The sequence below is a fragment of the Scleropages formosus genome, chromosome 11 (genome assembly GCF_900964775.1).
Source record: "Scleropages formosus chromosome 11, fSclFor1.1, whole genome shotgun sequence".
In the NCBI taxonomy this organism is placed as follows: domain Eukaryota; kingdom Metazoa; phylum Chordata; class Actinopteri; order Osteoglossiformes; family Osteoglossidae; genus Scleropages; species Scleropages formosus.
The window spans coordinates 1,326,447-1,347,432 of NC_041816.1; the positions used below are offsets into that span (position 1 = coordinate 1,326,447).

At 50.1% G+C, this 20,986-nt stretch overlaps 1 protein-coding gene across 7 annotated transcripts in view; it reads left to right on the top strand.

Annotated features, from left to right (window-relative positions):
* Positions 1–20,986, top strand: part of neo1a (neogenin 1a) — a 134,414-nt gene that overhangs the window by 53,800 nt on the left and 59,628 nt on the right. For all 7 annotated transcript variants that reach the window (XM_029256140.1, XM_029256145.1, XM_029256146.1 and 4 more), the window contains exon 3: positions 19,738–20,013. In XM_029256140.1, coding sequence (XP_029111973.1) covers positions 19,738–20,013 — 276 coding nt within the window. The remainder of the gene's footprint in view (positions 1–19,737; positions 20,014–20,986) is intronic.

Below are 20,986 nucleotides of genomic sequence, written 5' to 3' on the forward strand. Positions count from 1 at the left end.
GAAATTGCGACGCTGCCGCAGCCCCCGAGATGGCGCGGCGATAATGCGGCCCGGCGCGCTCGACGTGTCCGTGTAATATCTGTGATAGATGAGGGAGACTCGTGTCCTCGTTTCCATTACAGCGGCTCGCGGACGACCACCCCTGCGTCTCCGTCTCCTCCTCGCCGAGCGCCACGGGCGAACCAGCAGAGCTCCTCGCCTCGTAACGAAGCTCCCCTCCCTCTTCGCCTGCGTCGGTTTGTGTGGCCCGGGAGGCAGCCGAGATTGATGCGTTTATTGGGGAAGGGATTATCTCTCCCTTCAGCCGAGTGGGGCCATTTGTATTCAGACGACACGGCCCCAAGATGTGAGGTAGCGCTCCAGACAATGGTAATGAGGACTCTGTCTCTCCGCACCGCCGCTCGCTTTGGGCTCTTTGACCTTTGCCCTTTGGCAGCGACGGATGTGTTGCGCTGCCACTTCTTGCCGAAAATGGTGACTGATTTGAAAAGCTCAATTTAAATACCGTTCTTTGAACCCCCTCTCCCCCCAGCTGATAGTTTCCCCAACAATTATACCATAAGAACTGGAAGTCAAAATAGCTGGTTAAGGCTGCTGAGCTCCTTGCTGTTTCCTCAGCTTTGGAAATATTCCCATGATCCTCTGCTCCGTCATGATTCTTTTTCCTGGGGTATACATGTATAATTGGTTTATTATATACTCTCTGTTTTGGTGTCGTTATATGTGGAATAATTTTGTACTAAATTACTCTTCCAATTTAAGGGCCTGGAATTGTGAAAAAGTGACAGAATAAATTAGTTACTATCCATCGTTTAGACTCTCGCAACAACAGGCTGATTGTATTAGCTAAAAGAAACTGCGCTCTGCATTTTAATTTGCTGTGCGAGTAATTTAACAGGGAGCCGGATCTCTCAAAAGAATCTGTGCTTCGGAAGTGAAAAGAATCCCGGAACAACTCTACAATACCACTCATACAACTTCCGTTGTTCTATTCCTTCCTGATGGGTTGTGGACTTCAAGAAAAGGTGATTTTGAGCTGAAAGTTGAAAAGTCCGGTGTTTTATGAAATGTCTGCACTCCGCACCGGGCAATCTGACATTCCACTGCTCCGCCTTCAGTCAATCTGAACATGTCCGGCAGCACTTTGCTTTCGGAGTCGCTTCTTTCCGCTCTTCGGCCTTCGTCGGTGAGAGTAACGCGCTCCAAGGAGAGCCCAAACCTTCCTGCTCGCCGTCGGTTTTGCCACGAGCTACGAGGGGAAATGGAGCCCCACCCACTTAAGGGGTCGCAGGTTGCCTCATCTCAGATGGGCACTGTGGCACGGCAGGGGTTCGAACCAGGAACCCTGTCAGAGAGCATGGCCTGCAGGGGAGGTCCCCGCTCACACTTTCCCCGTTAGCGAAGGCGATTTCAATGCCCCAGCTGCCAGTGTAGTGAAAGTCACAGTTAAACTGTCCCGCCGGCTGTCTTGAAGATCTTTTTCATTCCGCTTTCATTTTCAGTTGATATTACCTGCCTCTTATCTGGCTCTCCTCCTATTTTACGAAAGGCCTTCCGTACGAACGCCGAGCTCCATCTTGAGGATGCCGTTATCGGCGCACCCGCAGACGCCACGGCTGTGCCGTGAGGGCTTGCTTGGCTGTTTATTTGCACAAGTACAATCCGGAGACGGCAGCTATCACCTTTTCTCAGGTACGCCGCTTAATCGCTGTTCAAAGTTATCGCACCGATGTTGGATCCCAGTAGCTCATGGCTCAATCCCCCAGGCTCCTGTTTTTTCCCCCTTGTATGAGCTGGTCTTCCCAATAAATGGACCACGCATCCCCTTATCTCCCTTTCCTTTTCGTTCTGCCTGCATTTAATTGGGTGCGGACGGCCGCCCGCTCAGGCGTGGCGGCAAGTGCGGCTTCAGAGTTAAGGATCTTGGTGTTACGGTGACGGCGGTGCCGAAGGGATCAGTCCGAGAGGAAATGCAAAGAAGCACAGGCAAAATTCAGAAGTCAAGCGCTTATTAAATACATAACACATTCTATCCTTAATTTATAATTTAAAGATTTTTTTGGAAATGAATTATAATACTTTATGGTGACTGTTGGGTAGAGATGACGGCAATCCTGATCTCGCGCCATGTCTGCGGCTTTACTCGAGCGCTGAAATTGAGACTACAGAGTGAGACGACGGGGGACCTGAGAACTGCATTAGTCTTCATCACTGTCCTCCGTGTGCTCGGTCGCCCTTGGGTGGCTTTTGGCTGCCGAAATGAAATGGCACTTTGCAACGATGCTTCGCTGTGCTCCACTGAGACGGTTAGCCTTCCTGTGACTGAAAAGTTGTGGCTTTAAGTTCCTTGCATGGACCACACTCTTGGATCCTTAGCAGAGGTGCTGAAGGCTGTTCCAGTGTGCTATCTGACTGCATGGTGGTGAGGATGATGATGATGACGATGACGACGACGCTGGCCGAGTCTCGCATTCTCACTCTGTGGGCAGCACGGAGTCACCAGGCACGTGTGTTTGAGCTGTGGGAGGAAATCGGAGAACCCGGAGGAAACCCGCATGAACACGGGGAGGACGTGCACATGGACTGTTCCACATAGACTAAAGGCCAGAACCCACACCTTGGTGTGCAGCCGAGGGGATGTGAGGCTCCGCCGCCACCGGCTGCGGTACCGTGCTGCCACTTGAGTGGGTAAAATTTTAAAATAAGATGTATATTACACTTATAAATATTGACAAGGTCCCTCCAGCCCTCCGCTAAACCCGACCAAAGGCTCTGTGTGGAAGTGCGGTACCTGGCGCCTGTGGTTTTCATCTGCACTCTGCTGCATCGTGAGAGCTTGCTGAAAATCTGCTGTAATCCCTGTAGCCTTTGACCATCTGCAGCAGTTCAAGGTCTGGTGCCCTGAGCGAGTCGATAATGCTCGACTAACTCGGCCCGTACAATTACAACGTGCTCAAACCCATTTGTTTCCAATTGCCCAGAACATACCTGGAGCGCATGGCGGAGCGAGAAAGTCATGCTAATGTAATTTGATTCAAAGCTGCAGTTCACCAAAAAATGCGTGATGTATTGATTTTTCTTTGTCAGAGTTTTGTGTCTGATCCGCTTCTACTCTAGTTTCTAGATGCAAGCGCAGAGGAATTGGGGTCTCGTGTGCCTCGTCGAACCAAGCTCCCCTCCCTCTTACCGTTATCGTTCGCCTAAAGTTTTTGCTTCTGTCACTTTTCGGTTTGCGCTGACGATCTGAGGGGCTTATGTGTCTTTATTTATACTTTCAGCTAGATTCTCTTGATGTGTGGTGGGTGTGATGGCATAAGAAATTACCCTAGGAGACATTGACAGGACGCCAGGACGGCGAAAGGTACGCAGCTGGCGTTAAATCCCTCCGTCGGAGTCTCATTTCGCTAGACACACTGCCATTTTGTGTCGCTTTGAAGCTTGTACAGTTTATCAGCTGATGTCTGTGCACATTGCCTAAGCTTATTTCAAAGCGGCGAACAGGGGCGTGCTAACTAGATGGGTCTCGCGTGTCGAGATTGCCGGAGACGCTAATTTTGTATTCAGATTTCTGCGGTGGGCGAGCGCCGCTCCCCTGTAGATCGCTGTTCCCCGTTTGCGAGATTTGCATAGCAAAGGCCTTCCGCGGCAGCGACCCCTGTGTTGCGGTCTAATCGGTGCGGGATGCGCAGGCCGCACATCATTTCACAGCTCTCCACTGTAAGATGGCTCAACACCTTGAGGCAGCGATGGAGAAGATAGCAGGCCCCGTGCTACGTGGAAATGTCCTCCTTTTCCTGGCCCATCTGCATAACAAAGAGGAGGATAATTCAAAAACACGTTGTTTACCCTCCTCTCCAGCGTCACGTTGAGACGGCGCCGCTTTCCCGCTGCGGCATCACGCGTGCCAAACCGTAGGATGGACACGCACACCTGGGCACCTCTCGCCGCGTCCCTCTGAAATTCGTCTCCTTTCCGTTTTCCTCAAAGCGTTCAGCGGGGGTTCGGAAAGTGCGACCGGAAGAGGAGCTTCTCTGAAGGAGTTTGCCTTCTCTTTGTGCGACTTCCACACCTGTAATGGGGTCTGCCTTCATCTGCAGGTCGCGCTGCTCAACTGCTTCCTCGATAAGTTCTCTGCCTTCATTCATTGAGCTCCACGGCAAGCTGTTGGTACGATCATGTAACCGCACGTCCTATATGTATTGCATATGAAATTGACTTTCTTCTTTCTCTTGAACCTCAGGGTCGGGACGATGTCTTCATTGGGTTCTTGAAATACATATTCATTTTAATTAGCGGTGATGTCTATAGTGTCCATAATGAAAAGCATTGCAGTGCTTTTAAAAAGCAATTATTGTCATTATAAACCCATCCTTCTTACATACACTTCATGTGAACTGAGAACTTTATGAAATAAGTTTGTTTTGCCGTGGGGAAAAAAGTACTATGTAGATATGTGCCTTTTGGCAAGGATGGCTGATTTGCCCTTGAATGCCCTCAGCGGCCCCGAGGAAAGCGTCGTTAAGTGATCTGATGAGCAAGTGGATATTAATGTAAACAGGAGTATGGCACAGAAATGTGTCAGAAGTGTTTATGTAGTTCTGCAGTCCTGCAGCCGGTGGTGTTTCTCTTGGGATGAGCTGAGGATGAGGTGGACCTCCTCCGTCTTTTCTCTCTCTTCTGCTCTTGGCCTTTGTCGTCATTTCGCTCAGCCATGAGTTTTTCTCTGTTTCTGATTCAGGTGATGCTTTCAAGTTACTGTGTTCTAGTCGTTCTTACCGTATTAATTCAAGCAAATAGTCTTCCTCAAGGGTGCTGCAGCAGGAGTTGGATTCGAACGGTGCTGTGGAGTCGGAGTTGGAAGCAATTATTGGATTACTGGAGTCGGAGTCGAAGATTTTGTGTACCGACTCCACAGCCCTGGATTTGAACCAGGATCATAAGACTGGACCTCCAACTTTCCGTGCTATCAACCACACCCAGTGTCCAGGGTCACTTGATGTTAGCTGCTCTCTTTGCCCGGCGTGCGTGCGTGCGTGCGCGCTGTTGGCCCAGAGGCTCCCAGTTGGCATCACCAACCTGTTCATTTACTGTGTTCCGCTTGTCCCAGCAGCACCAGTGGAAGACCCATCACCCTTACTTATGGAAATGGAAGCATGTTCCAGTTGTAAGCCCTTTTTAATCCCAGCGCTCTCTCCGCGTTCTGCACCGACACCTTTCTCGTCCTTCCGAGCACAGAAGGCTTTAATCCTCCTCGCGCTCCTCAGATCAGGTGCTGATCCACTTTTAATCACAACACCACGTCGCCCAGATGCCCCGCTGAGAAGACGGTCTGCCCAACTGTTTATGGGAGTGTGTTCCTAGAGCAAGGCAAACTGCGGGCCAAGATTTGCCTGCGAAGCCTGAGTTGGTCGGTGTGTGTCGACCGCGTCGGCGCCGCGCACAAGCTGGGCTCCGCTCGTGTGGGGAAAGGCCTCTTACTGTCTTCTGAATTGTTCCGCTCAATCGCATTTAACGCCAGCGAGACGAGCGTCTGCACGTGTGTGTGTGTGTGGCTACCTCTGTTTGACCCCAGAGAAACACCGCAGCTGCGAAGGCCAGAGGTTTGGAGTTCCTTCAGAACCTGCGTTTCTACGTTGCTGCAGAACCTTGTACTCGAATGGACCAAGGTTCGAATCCCTGCTGTCACCGCTATAGTATCTTTGAACAAGGTACTTACCCTGGACTGATAAAGCATAAGAAGCTCTGTGATTGGGTAAATGACTGTAAGGGTCTTGGTGTACAAATCTAGCGTTCTGAGCTGCTTTGGAGAAAAGTGTCAGATAAATGATGAATTAATACTAACTGTGGAGGGAAGGCACCGAAGAGGAAGAGGGCAGAGCTTCCTTGGCTTTTACTGTCTTCGCTGCACTTTGAGTCATTGCAAGCCTGAATGCGTTTCCCATCCAGAAATGTATGCAGTGAACGCATTTCCATTGCAAATAACACAAATGTGTTGAAAGGGGAATTTTAAAATATTTTTATTTATATCCAGCAGCACTCCAAATTCATTTACGCCGCAGGTGGTCTATTTCGTGTTCCGACTGGTGGGAAGGTGGGTTTTTTAAATGTTGCCTCTGTGGTCAGATTAAGCGGACTAGTCGGGCTAGTTAACTCGCTGTCACGGCAGGCCAGTAAAGCGCGCTCAAAAGGCGGCGTCCCGGAAGAGGGGAAGCGCCATTCTTTGTCTCGTCAGACGCGGTGAGCGAATAAAGGGATAAAATGAGCAGCTGAGGCGGTTTCCATACAAAATCTATCCTGTTACATAGCTGTCAGAACCTGCTTGGGCGTGTTTAAATTGCCTCCCTTGAACTGCAAAAGCGTTAAATTGAGGCGCTGGGGGGATGACTCACGCTCGGAGAGGAAAGGGAGCCGAATCCGTGTCCTCGTTTCGCTGGGCCGCCCTGAACTCTCGGTGCTCGGGCCCCTGGGAGGGCGTCGGAATTCCTCCGCCCCGCCGTTGGAAGGGCGGCGGGTGGGCAAGGTGTCATCCTGATGGAGGGAGGCTAGGAGGGGGCGGCGATGGCAGCGCAGCGAGGGGTGAGATGGAGGGCCCTTGCGCTCACGTGCCTCTCCGCTTTGCGAGGGGAGGAAGGTGCTGAGAAGGCCTTCACCCCCGGCTCAACCCCCGAGCTCACATCTTCCAGGCAACGAGGAGCAACGTGGAGTAATGGAGTAACCCTTCACAGCCCGCAGCGGTCTGACTGACTCTGAGAGGGCTGCTTCTTCCTTTAAATGTGCGATAAAGTCTTGGTGAAATATGTCAGCTTGCTTTGTTGAGTTAAGCACACTTTTCCCCTTAATAGTCCCGCTTGGTTTGAATACTAGGTTATTTACTGTTATTTACCCATTTTGGTATTACCCATGTGCGCGCGTGTGCTTCGTTTCTAGTCTCCAGTTTCATGGGTATCGAACTGGCGGAAACTGGGAACGAAGCCCGAATAAAGCAGCAAACCCGGTGCGATGCCGAGAGCACTTCGGAAATGACGGGGTGCTCCGAAACGGTAATGTCAGGTGGTGTGGTGGTTACAGCCATTGCCTTGCAATGGAAGAACCTGGGTTTCAATCCATGAGGCAAGGTTCTTACCCTGAAATGGCTTCAGTAAAATGACCAGCTGTATAAACGGGCAAGTTGTTGTAAGCTGTTTTGGAAGAATGAGGGAAATGTGAGTAAATGAACAGGGGCTTGAACTTACATTGGGCTTCTAGTTCTTCCCCAGGAGGTCAAAGGAGGCATGATTGAAAGTTCCCCCCGGTCCACGGCATGGTTCCGTCACGAGTCTCGACTCTCGACTCAGCTTTACGACTGCACAGGTGTGGAAGCGTCCGGGTGGCTGGATGCTCCTAAGTATTGAAAAACAGCAGAGAAATGATGTTTTTACGAGTGTTTCTGCTGGAGAGGGCAGAAGGTGACACGGGCTGCCGGTCCCCCACCAGGAGCACGGTGTCAGCTGTCTGTTCAAAGACTTCCCACGCGGGGTTACTGTCACCGCTCCCTACGGGGTCTTGAGCTTCGTAACTAAATACATCATAATTATGGGTGAGAATTAAAGCTTCAGGACTCGACGGACTTGAGAGGAAGGCGTTCGGTAAAACACGGTGCTAGCCGCGGAGCGAGAGCGCTACAACAGCGAGCAAAGAGAGCGAGCGCTATTTGTTGGTTGCCGAGGTGTATAATCCCTCGCGCCCGTGACCCAACGGCGCTGCCCCATCGCTGCAGCTGCGCCCGCATCTTTGGGTGCTCTTTCTCTGGCAGCGGTCTGCCGTTCTTCAGCCATTCATTAGTCTTCCTGCCTCTCCTTGCCCATTGTTTGGCTTTTTTTTTTTTTTGCTCCTTATTTCCGTCTTGCCATTGTGCCGCTTTTTCATGGCCTTACATTAAGTTGTACGCTTTGGACTGCAGTAGAAGCACTTCGTTATTATGGTTCATCCCTGCATGAATGGACCTTGGGTGACCTGACATTGCAGTAAGCGGATAATCCAGGGCAAAACAACATTTTTTATTTGTTTTTTAAAAAACATATTCTGGAATATAAAAGACTTATTAAAAAAAAAAAAAAAGAAAAAAAATCTGCAATTTGGATGAGAATAAAAACTTGTCAGTATTTGAAGTGATTTGCTTGCATAAAACCTTCAATACTAACAAATATTTAACTGTAAATACAGATTTAGTAAAGAAGTGTCATAAATGTTGCGCAAGCTTCCAATGTGGCATATGTATTTTATTTCATCATTTTATGTGGGGTTTTATAAAAATGTTGTCAAAATGATTTAAAAAACACATTATATACGCTGGAATGACCAGTCAGTTGACAGACCCCTCCATTCCTCTGTTAGTTCTTTCATGCAAGGGTATATTACTAAGAACTTATTTGGCAGATGACCTTTCTTTCAAGGCAGCTTCCAGTGTTAGTTTTGTGTACTGAACCGCTTCCCATCATTCAGCGCTTCATACAGCTAGGTGGTGTTAACCGGAACAGTTGAGCGCAGGTACCTTGTTCGTGGGTACGAGCGTATGAGCAGGGGAACGAATCCCTGCTCCTTCTCTTGCAGCGTGACGGCTCGAACCACTGCGCCATCTGCTGCCTCGTTGTTGTCGGGAGCACGACAATAAAACGTCAACACTTAGGAGGGCTTTTTCTTTTCCTGAACGTGCTAACCGTTCCGCTGGGTTTACTTCGTTCGGCCCAGATGCTTATATTCCCTTTACGGCCGTACTTAAAGAAGCGCTCCTGATCCTCGAACCTCCAGGGGCCCATGTGCACCACGCGCCGTTTACCCTGCTTCCTCTTTAATGCGATTTAGCGCTCTCTCCGCGATGCTGATCCCGTCCCGCGCCTCAGCGGTCGAGATGGCGCCGACCGAGCGGTCACACTTGGGGTGCGCTCGCTGACTCGAAAGGCCCTCTCCCCACCGTCCCCCGCCCTTCGTCTGTGTCTTGTTGGTTTCGTTTTTATTTAAGTGCGGGTCTGATTAAATTTTCATGTTTCCCCTTTTGATACTTAGTTCCATTTGTAGTTCCACGAGCTTTTTGGTGGGATGTCTATGAAAACTCCAGCCGGTAATTCAAGTTATGGAAGAACGAAGCGAGTAGCTGAGGTGTCCTGGCATTAGTCTCTTCGGAGGGGGAGCCGTGGAGGCAGTAGCAGATGTGAAGGGGAACGCCGGCGCTTGGGTGGAGATCGTTGCACGGAGAGCAAGTCCACCCATAAATACCTTCCTCTGTTGGTCCCGAGAGGTGGAACCGGGGTGTCCCGGCATCCTCGACTTTCCATCTCCCGCTGAGATGCGCCGTAGCGCCTTCTCCGCACCGCGAGCCCTTTCCATGGAGAAGGGGCGCCGTTATCGGGATAACGTGAGCCGCTTCGTCGTAACGTTTTAACGCCGTCCGGATACTCGGACGGTTTCTCGGCCCGGCCCGAGCCTAAAGCGGTCGGCCGACCGGACGTGCCGACGTGTTGCGCTCCTGATAAGAAGCAGGCGACCGCGCAGCGGGCAGCAGCGGAAATGTACAAGTTAGCATCGCGAGGGGTGGGTAATCACTTTAGCCCTCGCGTTTATCAAGCCATCCGTCATCTGTTTTGCCGAAGGGCCCATTTATCTGCCTGGTTAGCTGGCGGGAATGTGTTCCTGGGGTGAGGGGAGCTCCGGTTGGAGAAAGCGGGAGGTCGGACCAGCTCGCGTTGGTTCTAGATCCTGCTCGTGAGGATTTCTCCTTGTGGAGGGGGTCTGATTGGCAGACGGCCTGGAGCAGACCGGTTTAGGCCAGATGGGTTTGGAGGTGCTGCCTCGCGAGCCCCGATAAGGGGATATTGGGCCCTGTCAACACAGTTATCAGTGCTTTTAAAAGGGATTGTGCTCTCTTTCCCCCACCCCCACCCCCACGGCGGTGCGGTCTCCCCTGGCAACAACCCCTGCTCGGAAGGTCAGCACAAATGGGTTAAAAATGAGCTAGGTTCTTCGGAAAAAAACAAAGGCCCCGCGAATGCGATTAAGTGTAATGCAGTCGCCGTTGTCTGAGACGCAACTCGATTAGCGAAGGGGGGGGGGAGGCAGACGGCCATTTCCTCGGAGGCGCAGGCTGACAGCGGCCCGGTGGTCTACGTGTCGCACCCTGGGTGGCCTTGCTCTCTGGGCCTCACACAGCCGTCCCTTTTTCCTCCCGCGGTCTCCTGAAATGTGGGTTGGTTTGGTTTGGTTTGGGTTGGGGGGGGTTCACCAAACAGATCAGTATTACGAAAACCAGAAATGCCTGTATGAATATCCAAATATTTATTTCCGCTAACAGAGTTCAGGCCTCACACAGAACCGAACGTTCTGTCAGGGAGGTTTTTTATTTTTTAAATTTAATTTTTTTTGGGTGAATTTCAACTACATTAAAAAGAAACAGTTTAACTGAAAATTGTGCGAAATATTCTACCTGATAGCAATTTCAATTAATGTCTTCAGGAATTTAACAAAATGTTCTCCCACTATATTACATGTGCAGAGTGAGCAAAACAGTTGTATGTCTTCTGTATGTTGTTTATGCTTCCTTATATACATCTGTTGTTGTGCATTTGTATTTAGAAACATTTGGTTTAAGCGTGCAGGATGTCAGTGCCCTTTGAGTGAAGTTCCAGAACAATCCCAATGCCAGACACTCACTTTATTCTCGCTTTGGCTCTGTGCTTTGAAACAGTCCTGTCTGGGTTGTCCTCCAAGGTTATGGTGGATTCGAACACGGAGGCGTTCCTACACAAAGTCTCTTCGTTCGCTTCTGGGCTCTCGATGCGACGTGGCGCAGAGTCAGCGGGGGCCCTGAACCGCACCGGCGTCCGCGAGGCGGCCGTCCAAACCGCAGGCCGGGGGCCGGAGACGATCCGGAGGAACGCGGACCGGCAACCCAGAGGGCCGCCTCACGCGGACAGCGCGCGGCGTTTGCGACGGCAGCGTCGCGCTCTCGCTAGAGAAGGGCACCTACCTGCACTTCCTTCCTTCTTCTAAACTCGCCTTCCCGTTAGATCCAGACACTCGCGGCATCTTGGAGCTCCCTTAGCCTTGGCTCCAGACTCACGCATCCATTTCTCCAGAAAGCTGTAGCACGATGTCTTTCCTTTCTGTTTTGTTTGGACTTTAGAGAGCACCGTGGCACGGCTCACCTGACGGAACATTTCTTTTTGGAGCCGACGAGGTGTCAGCCTGTCGCCGGCATCCCTCGGCCGCGTTCTCACCCTCTGCACCCGGTCGTCTCCGTCTGTCCTCTTCTTGTGCCGCTGTTCGGACATGTTGAACCGTTCAGCCAGGTCGTATTGCTGTTATCGTTTAGCTGATGTCTTTGTCCGTGGTACCTTACCTCGACATTTATTCATTTACCTGGTGCTGTTCTCCAAAGCAACTTAACGTTAAGTAACTTAGTTATTTACCCATTTATACTGCTGGCTTATTTTTACTGGAGCGGTTCAGTGTAAAGGCTACCGCAGCTGGAAGGGGGATCTGAACCTGCAACCTTCAGGTCCGAAGGCAGCAGCTCTGACCACTATACTCCCGGCTGCTTCTTACAATATATGAGTTGGTTGAAACCAATTTAAAGAGTTCTTTTTGAAAATGAGAACTGAGTTTCATTCCATTTTTCTCCAACATCTTGTAGTCTTTAGTCACGATGTTTGGGTTCATCAGTTTATGGTTTTCATGGCAGCAGGCCAAACCACATTTCTGGCTTTCCTGTCCCATTCTGACTTTCCTACCATTGACCCTCCAGAGCTTGACTCCTTCATCCTGCCAAGCCGACGTGACGGTTATAGCTCAGAAAATGGTCAGCTGCAGTTTTGCTGGGTCATTTCCCAGAATTCGTCAGTTATTAGTTGTTCGTTGTTTATCGGAAATGGTTTTTATAATGTACGGTAGCTTCTTCGAAATATTCTTCTAAACATACTTTCTGCCTCGGTCTCTGGAGCCTCTGAGCTGAGCAGCATTCCTGGAAGTGTTTACCACTTGTTCCCCTTCCACATTTGTGCAGCACCTGAAGCACTGTGGTGGCCCTCATCTGGAGCCCCTTCGTTACCTAGGTAAAGTATGACGTCGTCTCAGCTGTCCGGAGCTGGGTGTCGCTGTGGTGCGCTCGGCTGGGGATTGACCCCAGTGTCGGTGTCAGCGTCTGAGGTCCGCTGGGATCAGTCATCCAAACTCTTTCACCCTACCAAAGGGTACCAGTGAGTAATATACCTGGGTATGGCCACTGTCAGACACACACGGACGCGATGCCAGGGTATAACAAGAAGCTCCCCATTATACAAGTAATATTAATGATTATACAAGTAATAGTCAAGGCAGCTGGAAGCATATTGGTTAGAACTCCTGCCTTTGCCCCCATAGTCACATGCTCAAATCCCACCTTTTAGATGTAGTACCCTTGAACAAGGTACTTACCCTAAATTGCTCCAGTAGAAACAACCCAGCTCTATAAATGGGTAAATAATTGTAAGCAGCTTCACATAAGTGTAATGTACATGGGTGTTGTTCATGTTTTGCAGTGTTCTTCTAGGTGCGGTGACCCGTCGGCAGCAGTAAGAGGCGACGGAACTGTAAAGCCCATGGATGGGCAGCTTCCAGTCTCACAAGCCTCTTGGTTTTGCAGGTTTTGGTTCCACCAGAGCTGCTAATTGGCTTTGAGCGAGTTCTTGATTTAAAGAATGACACAATTCACAGTTTGCTCAATGGAATACGTTAGTGGCTGAGTTTGTAATGTTTTTCTCAGTTTTTTTTTTTTTTCTCTTCTTCATCCTCCTCCAGTTCAGCTGGAAGGAAGTCCAGCGTTCCCTGCGGCCCGCGAGGCTTGTCGTCTCGCAGCGCTGCCGGAGCTCCAGTGACAGACACGTGCGATGGATGTTTAGCCTGGGTCCGCCTCAGACACAGTGTTGTTATTTCAGGTTTATGTGCTTTTCTTCCCACCTCCATTCGACTATGATCGGGAAATCAAACAGATCTAAGCCTCTGAATTTTTCACCATCTGTATTCCAGCAGTTCAGCTCGTCATTGTTATCGATCCATCTTACGTGCGACTCTGTACGACACGTTTGTTTTTTAAGCACACGTAGCTTGTGTTTGTTTTAGAGAGCCTGCCGTACGTCTGACATTATACATCCCCATCTTCCAGGGATGTCCTGTCGTCATTTAAGGGGTTTCGTCGCTGCGTAGTAGTTGAAGTGATGATATTAACGCTACGGTCCGTTCACTATTACTGTTTGAATGTGCAGCTGGACTGGAAGGGCGTTCGAGCTCGTCCGTCTCCGTTCATACATCTGGCTTCCAGCATCACAAATAGCGGTAAGACTGCAGTCGTGATGTGGATTCCTGTTTAACGAGTCCCGCTCAGTTCAGCTTCAGCTACCACGTCGCGACAAGCAACCCCGTACGTGCGCTAACCCCGGGAAAAATAGAGAAACGCTAAGCGGTAGCGTTTAACGCACGTACGGGGAACTTGTCATCGCAGTAGAAAATACAGGTAGCGCTACGCTCCGGTGGTCCTCTGCTTGCACCTTCTAGGCCTTGTCAATTAAAATGCGTACATGAAACAGATGGAGGTAGCATGACGAAAGGCTGGTGTCGGATCACTTCCCTAAACGCGGAGACGAAATGAGCCTTTGTGCCGAGCTGCCATTAGCCGGTGACGGCACTCTCCCAAAAGAGTACGTTTTGACATCGCTCACTTGTTTCGTTGTCGGAGTGGCCCGTTATCAGTTTACCCCAAGTGCCGCGCTCCACCATAATGGAAATTATGCCGCCGCTGCAACACCACGAATAAATAGTTAGCAGTTCCGCCATCAAATGGCTTTTCCCATTTACAGAGACCGCTGTTCTCGGGTTTGGGTGTCGGGTCGTGAAATGAGCTCGAGCGAGTGCAGCACGTACGTTCATAAACAACTGTGCAAATGAAGCACATCTGTATCTGTTTCTGTGAGGCATTCCGCTGACGATGCGCTGGCATCGTGGAGCTGTAGGTTCGAGAGATGTTCACGGCTCTTAGCCGCTTGTCAGACATCCTGCAATTTGTCACACTCATCGCTGGCACCTCGCTGGGCTGCCCTTCCTTCGTACAGAGAAGACAAAAGGCGTCTTTTCACACGTGCAAATATGTTTTGGCAGGGAAGGTAGGAGTGCCTGTGCAGCACAGGATACGCAGCAATGAAGTGTGTTGCTGCTGCTGCTGCTGCTGCTATTAAATTTCATGTTTTATGCATAACATTGATTGTAATGATTTTTATCCATAGCCAGTTTATTTGTTGAGGTTGTTGCCGTTTTCAAATATTTGACACTTCTCTGAAGTCACTTGAAATACCTGGTTTATAGACTAAACTACCTAGTTTATACAGCTGGGGTTTTTTACTCTGTGCGTTCAGGTAAAGTTCCTGTACAATAGTCCTGCTGGAGCAGGAATTCGGACCTGGGGCCTTCGACTGCGAGACAATGCCGCCAGTTGTTTTTACTAAAGTAATTCAAGTAAAGTACCTTGCTCAAGGGTGCTATGGCAGGGTCCTCCAGGAGGCCGAACCGGGAGTATTGAGGTTACGAGTCCTTGGCCTCGAGCCATACGCGACTCGGTGCGCTGTGAGGGCGTTCTGTGGATGTTCAGCAACCTACCTTTCCCTCTCGCTCTTATTTACTCAAGGCCATTGGAGGAGAGTAAAAATAAAACCCACGTCGTCCTCATGCAGTATTAATTGCCAAATGTAACAGTCATACAATATGCACAACTCCTGAAAGTTTACATGATGGTCTTGCCTTGCTGACTTTGCAGTGAACTCTGTCATGGAACAGACTGGGCTTTTTTTGTTTTTTTTAAATCTGGTTATTTGTTCAATTTCACTGCCGATTAATTGCTGTTAAAGGCTTAAACAGTGCTCTCTTTAGGTTTGTGCGGTAAGAATGTAAAGGGAAGAGCGAAACCTTGAGCACTTTTCCGTGGTCAGTGGGAATGGATTATTTATTAGAGTGAAGGTAACCAGCCCTGGTGGAGAGAACCGGAGTCCCCGTAGACCGGTTTCTGTTTTACGGTTAGAGATGAGGTGCCGCGTTCGGATTGGCTGCTTCCGTTGTTTCCATGTCCCAGAATTCCCTGCTTCCCCCAATCCTGCAGAGCATAATAACATCACTGTATGGAGTCGTCAGGTCCCTCTAAAGAAAACATCGCCAGCCTGACGCCAGTCCCCCTGTAAATGCTCGAGCCTCCGGGCCCGTTGGACTCGGCCGCTTCAAAGGGGGCAGCTGTGTGAGCGCTTGGGCGGAACGTGTGCGTCTGCCGCAGCCGCCCACCTGCTGGGCCCTGCTTGGGAGAGCGAGGACCTTCTTGCGTGCAGGGGTCTTCTAGATCCCTCTTGATTCTTTTTGAGAAGGAGTTTCCCCGGTTGCCTGCTGGTCTCAGCTCGACGCATTAGAGGAGAACGTGTTGATTTACGTTGGACCTGCGAGCAGTACGTACAGATCCCCTCGCAGATGGCGGTCCTGACGCTCCTCTGTTTGTGATTCAGCTGTCACTGGTTTTAACTCCAGGGTTCCCAGTGAGCTCTGCGAAGGTGTGGTCCGGAGCCAGTGGTGCGAACGGTCATCGAGCGGCCTCCTCTGCCTGCAACCGTGTGAGGTCCTGCACCCCTTGCATCTCCACCCCCCCAGTAAATGAGTAGGAAAGTGTTGGTGTTGGATCCTCCTGGCCAGGGAGATGCCGGACTGGCCAAGGATTTAACAGTGGGGTAAAATAGACCGCCTGCACCCGGAGAGAAATGCTGCTTATTTCTCCGGGAGTGCCCTCCCCGCAACCCAGAGAACTGCGGCTGTTCTTTGACACGGAGCCGGGGAACCGAAGCTGCTCGCCGGTGGAAAAGCAGGCGGGATAACCTTTAAAAATGTTTTTGCTTCTCTGAAAAGGGCATGTGAGCTGCGGCGTAGCCGAAAGCCGGGGATGTGGAGATTTGATGAGGAGCTTTGAAAGGCTGCAGTGTGCTCTGCGGGGCCCCGAACGCTGCGGCTCAAGGGCCTCAGCCTGCGCTCCGCTGGCGGAAACACACCGGGCTTGGGAACCTGCATAGCACCGGATGGGCTAGTTTTTGAGTGGAATCTCAGGTCACAACGACAGAGATTTAACAGCCTTGCGCGATAAAGTACAGCCCCCCCCCCCCCCCCCCACATTGGTAATGCGTTCCTGAAAAGCCCTTTGTAAGGGGAACTCAGATGTAATTCCTTCTAGTTTCAGTGGTTATAAAAGTATGCATTCCTGAGCCCCACAATTGGCACCCAGTTATGCTAAAATATCACCAAATCCCAGTGAAATGGACGAAGTTACTTCGATACGTGACGCTATTTGCGAGAATCCGGCCGTTAACGCGGAGAGACCGAACGGGAGGGTGCGAACGAGACACGGATGAAAAGAAAGGAAACGGGTTCGCGCTCACCGAACAAGTTATTGTCGTTCGGACGGTAACGGGATTAGTGACGCTAACAGGTGATGCTGAACGACGTGTGACGGAGGGTGAGAACCTAACGCAACACACGCCAACTGTAACTACGAAGAAGGCCTCGTGGCGGGTCTGTCCCTGCGTTGCTCAGCTCTCGGGAAGTGTGCAATATCGAAATTCGGTCCTCGTAAATGTAAAAAAATGCCCCGTAAGCCAAAGTAAGGGACTTAAGTGACCCAGGTACCAAATTTTGATTCTTGTACCCCAGGTGGACATGCTCGGGGTTTGATTGCATGTCCTTGCAAAGTATTGTGTGACTAATATGACAGTGGGGTGCGGTTAGTGCAGTCAGGTTGACGTTGACTCCCGTTCTGTGACCAGTCGCTCGCTCGCTCCCTTTTCGTGCTGGGCGAGTGCACTGTAGTGAATTACTGTCTCCTCCTGTTTCCCGTGTCTTTGGACTGTGGGAGCAAATCGATGCAAACTCTGCACGAACCGATCCCGTGTCCGAAGTTGCGTCCCAGGAGCTGCAGGGCCGTGGCGTTATCCGCCGTGCTGCAGTGTACGCGGTACCGTCCCATCTTTGCCGAACGGCTCGGATGCGGCCAAGCGACGATTGGCAGCGCGCCGCTTCTTAATGGATATTACTCTGGACGACATGGAAAATGAGGAGCTGCCCTGTCACCTAGGTGCCAATGGAGATTAACAGCAGCCAATTGTATCAGCAGAGGCTCTTGGTGTTTCCCATTTATAACGTTGCTTCGCGTATAAAATGACATGAAGAATTCAGCCTCCCAGTCGCCAATCAGGCAAAAACTAGAGCGCCGTCGCTTCGGTGTCGTCAAATGGCGAGACGAGCTCGGCGAACGTCCCCATCCCTTCGGCCCCCCTCCCTGCACACGCTCCTCGTACGCTTAATTACGTTTCCGTAATTACATTTCAACTTATTGGCTATTGGGTTTTCACGGTCAGATTTGATAGAGATTACAGGCAGTATTTTGCATGTGTTTGTAATGCTCCACGGCGGTCCTTTCGCTCACTCGCCCAAGTGCCTGCGTCTCCACGCATGACTTCCTGTCTGTTTTCTTTACAGATATTATTCTCTTTCGTCTGCAGCGATACATAACCCTACGTATCTGAAATGAAAGCGACGTTTCTACTCTGTGTACCATTCTTATTATTTGATTGCCTTCCTCTTATCCAAGTAGTGGCTTTACAACTGAAGTGGCACATGGTTCCATCAGTTTACAAAGCAGGATAATATTTGCTGGTGTAACTCAGCAGTTTGAACATGACATGTGGGCTTCTGCAGCACTCTGGGGTCTCTGTGACTAGCTGCTACGTTGCCTGCTCTTGACTCTTTTCATTGCTGTGCTCTTATCGTTGGCTGTGGTCCCCTCTCTGACGCTGCACTGTTGCGACGGATTTCTGTCTACAACGCGTGATGTGCTCCTGAGTGCACATGGGAGCAATCGGGACCTTGTCCATAGATTCGGACCTCTAACTTTTCCCACTGCTCGCATCCTCAGCCCTGCTTGAGATGCTTGGGTGCAGAGTAGGGGTGTGAACCAGTGGTACTGTATCTCTCCTCGTCCCTCTTAACTGCTGAATCCCATCCATGTTTGAAGAAAGCTCTCCATTCCATCCTCCTCTTTTGCGCTCACTTCTCGTCTGACCTCCCAACAGCTGTGTGAATTTGCACGACACCCTCTGTATGCACAGCTCCTTGTGGGTGAAATGCACAAATGGTTACTCAAGTTTTAAAGGAAAGCTTCTGCTAAATGAATAAGTGTATAGTGCCCCTCCAATCTGCCGATGACAGTTCCAAACATCGGTGTTGGGTCCTGCCGTGCTGCACCCACCAGGCTAGACGGAGCTCCGGAAGTGTTGGTCGCGGCCTCGTTCACGAGACGCGTGTTCCTGTCTCGCTGCCGAATACAGCATGCTTTTGTGTGCTTGTTGTGCGTTGCGGAAGGAGTGCACCCCGCCCCACTCGTGTTAAAGTAACTGTTACAAACACACAAAATAACCTTGAAGTGAAAGAACAGAAAGAATGTGAAGCAGCCCAAGGATTTACTTTTATAATGAGTGTTTGGCACATTCAGCACATAGTCTTGTGTTGGTAAGGTGCCCTTGAGATTTAGAAGAACAGAATCAAATCGTGCGGATTGTTGGTTTTATAATTGGGTTCAGCTCTGTGCAGCAACCCTGTTTCCGGAGCTACGTAATCTTCCCATTTCTCTGCTCCCTGGGTCTTCCTTCCTTCCTTCCTTCCTTGGCAGTCAATCACAGGGCACCTCTTCCACCTGAGTAAATTCAGCCTGATTGTTCATTTAGATGTGTAATTATGGGATTGGATAGAACAAAAAGAAAAAAAAAAAAAATGAGCAGCATCGCTGACATTTCAAAGTCTGGGTTGCCCATCCTGTGCATAAGGGCAGTTCCTTCAGCATTTCCCATGTGATTGTCCACGTAGAGCCATTTCCTGGCGATCTGTGATCTGGGCTCTCCCCTTTAATTTCAATGAGAGACATTATCAATCAGTAAAAACATTAAAGTGGTCGTTTCTTATGTGGTGGAGGATTACAGCTTGTCTCTGTGCACTGCCTTCCTGTCGCTCTGTGCTTCCAGTTCAAGAGCCTGGTTGCGGCTTGTCACATGGTCAAAGGTTCGGGACCCTGATACCTACAGGACCTGATCACTCGCTGATCCCCAGCTAGAGTGCTACACTCCTCCACCTCTGGCAGCTTGGTGGTCCCACTCATAAGGGGCTTTGACATGGAGTAATAAGGACTGTCTGTTCCTCACAACTGCTGAATTCTTTCCAGCGGTCACGAAGGGACTAAACATATCTTGACCCTCCTCCCTTCTGATCTGCAAACAGCTCCATATAGTCAGAGGACATCTGTCATGATCACCTTTCTGTTTCCTCTCTGACTGTAAATTGTGTAGGCGGGCAGGCACCTGGGTAATGTGCTGCGGCAGAAATGGTGGCATCGGAGAAACGAGCTCCATTTATCACGTGTCTGTATGCGAAGTACTTTGTTGTGAAATGCGCTTTTGTTTACCCTGAATTGTATGGTTTTTTTTTTTTTTTTTTTGAGAAAAGTGACTGCAAAATGAATAGATGTAAGTGTCACGTCTCATCAAAGTGAACTGGTACCTGCTTTGCCTTTTCCTCTGTGTCTAGTCCTTCTGGGGGCAAACAGCTTGTTGTGGGAGTGCGATCGTGTTCATTGGCTTAGTTTTGGAACGGATGCCATTTCTCTTCCAGGTCTGCCCAGGTTCTCCAGCCAACCGGCAGCGTCCGTGGTCCACCAGGGGGACAGCGCCGTGATGAGCTGTGAGGTGAACCCTGACCTGGTGCCCTTCACTCGCTGGGAGCGAAACAAAGAGCCATTGATCCTAGACGAGAGGCTCGTCCAGCTGCCCGGTGCCGCCCTGGTCATCAGCAACGCCACGGAAGCGGATGCGGGACTGTACCGCTGCGTGGTGGAGAACGTGGGCCCTGCGAAGGCTAGCGAGGAAGCTGAGCTCCAGGTGCTACCAGGTAGAGACCTCGAGGTGCTGCGGATTATCATCTCCGTAGCCCACCGCAGTAACCAGAGTCCGAAAGGTTATACTGTGCTCTTGACCCCCGCCAAGAGTTGCATGTGCATCCTTCCAAGACTTATGTGCTAGTTTGTCATTCACATGAGTTGAAACAGATCCTGCTGTGTGTGAGCAGCATATAAAGCTGAATATGATACTTCAAGGATAGATGAGTTAGAGGGGCCGTAGGGTTTCTGTTGCTGCGCCGCATAAATGATTTGTCTGGTTCCTTCCAGCAAGATCAGAGGAAGCAGCTCTGGACTCCTAGTGACACGGCACCGTTTGGGTTTGTTTGGGCTGTAATTCAGTAGCGACAAGACTAACTCAGCACTGGCTCAGCCTGCGGATGCCAGAACGTCCGTTATTTTCCATGGCACTTTTATGAACACAAACTGTTCAGCTCTTAGCCTGAGAGTTGAGAAAAATATGTAAAAGAAAGTTGTGCGTTTCTTTTTGCCCCTTACTGTGTTGGAGGCACCATGGTTGCAGTTTTTTTTCTCAATTTCTTGTGATCTAGTGACATCAGTGTGAGGAATTAGATATTTACTTGTTCACGGTAACATAAATATATTATTCATCGGCAGGGACTTCAAGGTTCTGTGGGAATTGGTGGCTGTAGGAGTGTACTGAGGAGAGGGCCTTGATGAAAATGAAATAGAAAAACAGCTCTTTTGGAGCCTGATGACACAGAGCCCAAAGCAGCCTTCAAAACGTGCTCCTTTTTTCTTTATTTATAGTGTAGTCATTACTGGAGGGGGGAAAAAACGTGCGTGTGTGTCTGTGTATGTATGTATGAGAACAGCATGTGGTGCGTTGGTTAAGGGGACACACTCATAACGAGTTCAGATCCAGCTGTGACTGCGCTGTACTGCAACTGTGAGTTTTTCCAGCAAAACATGGCTTTGTATAAATGGGTACAGTTGCTGGCGCAA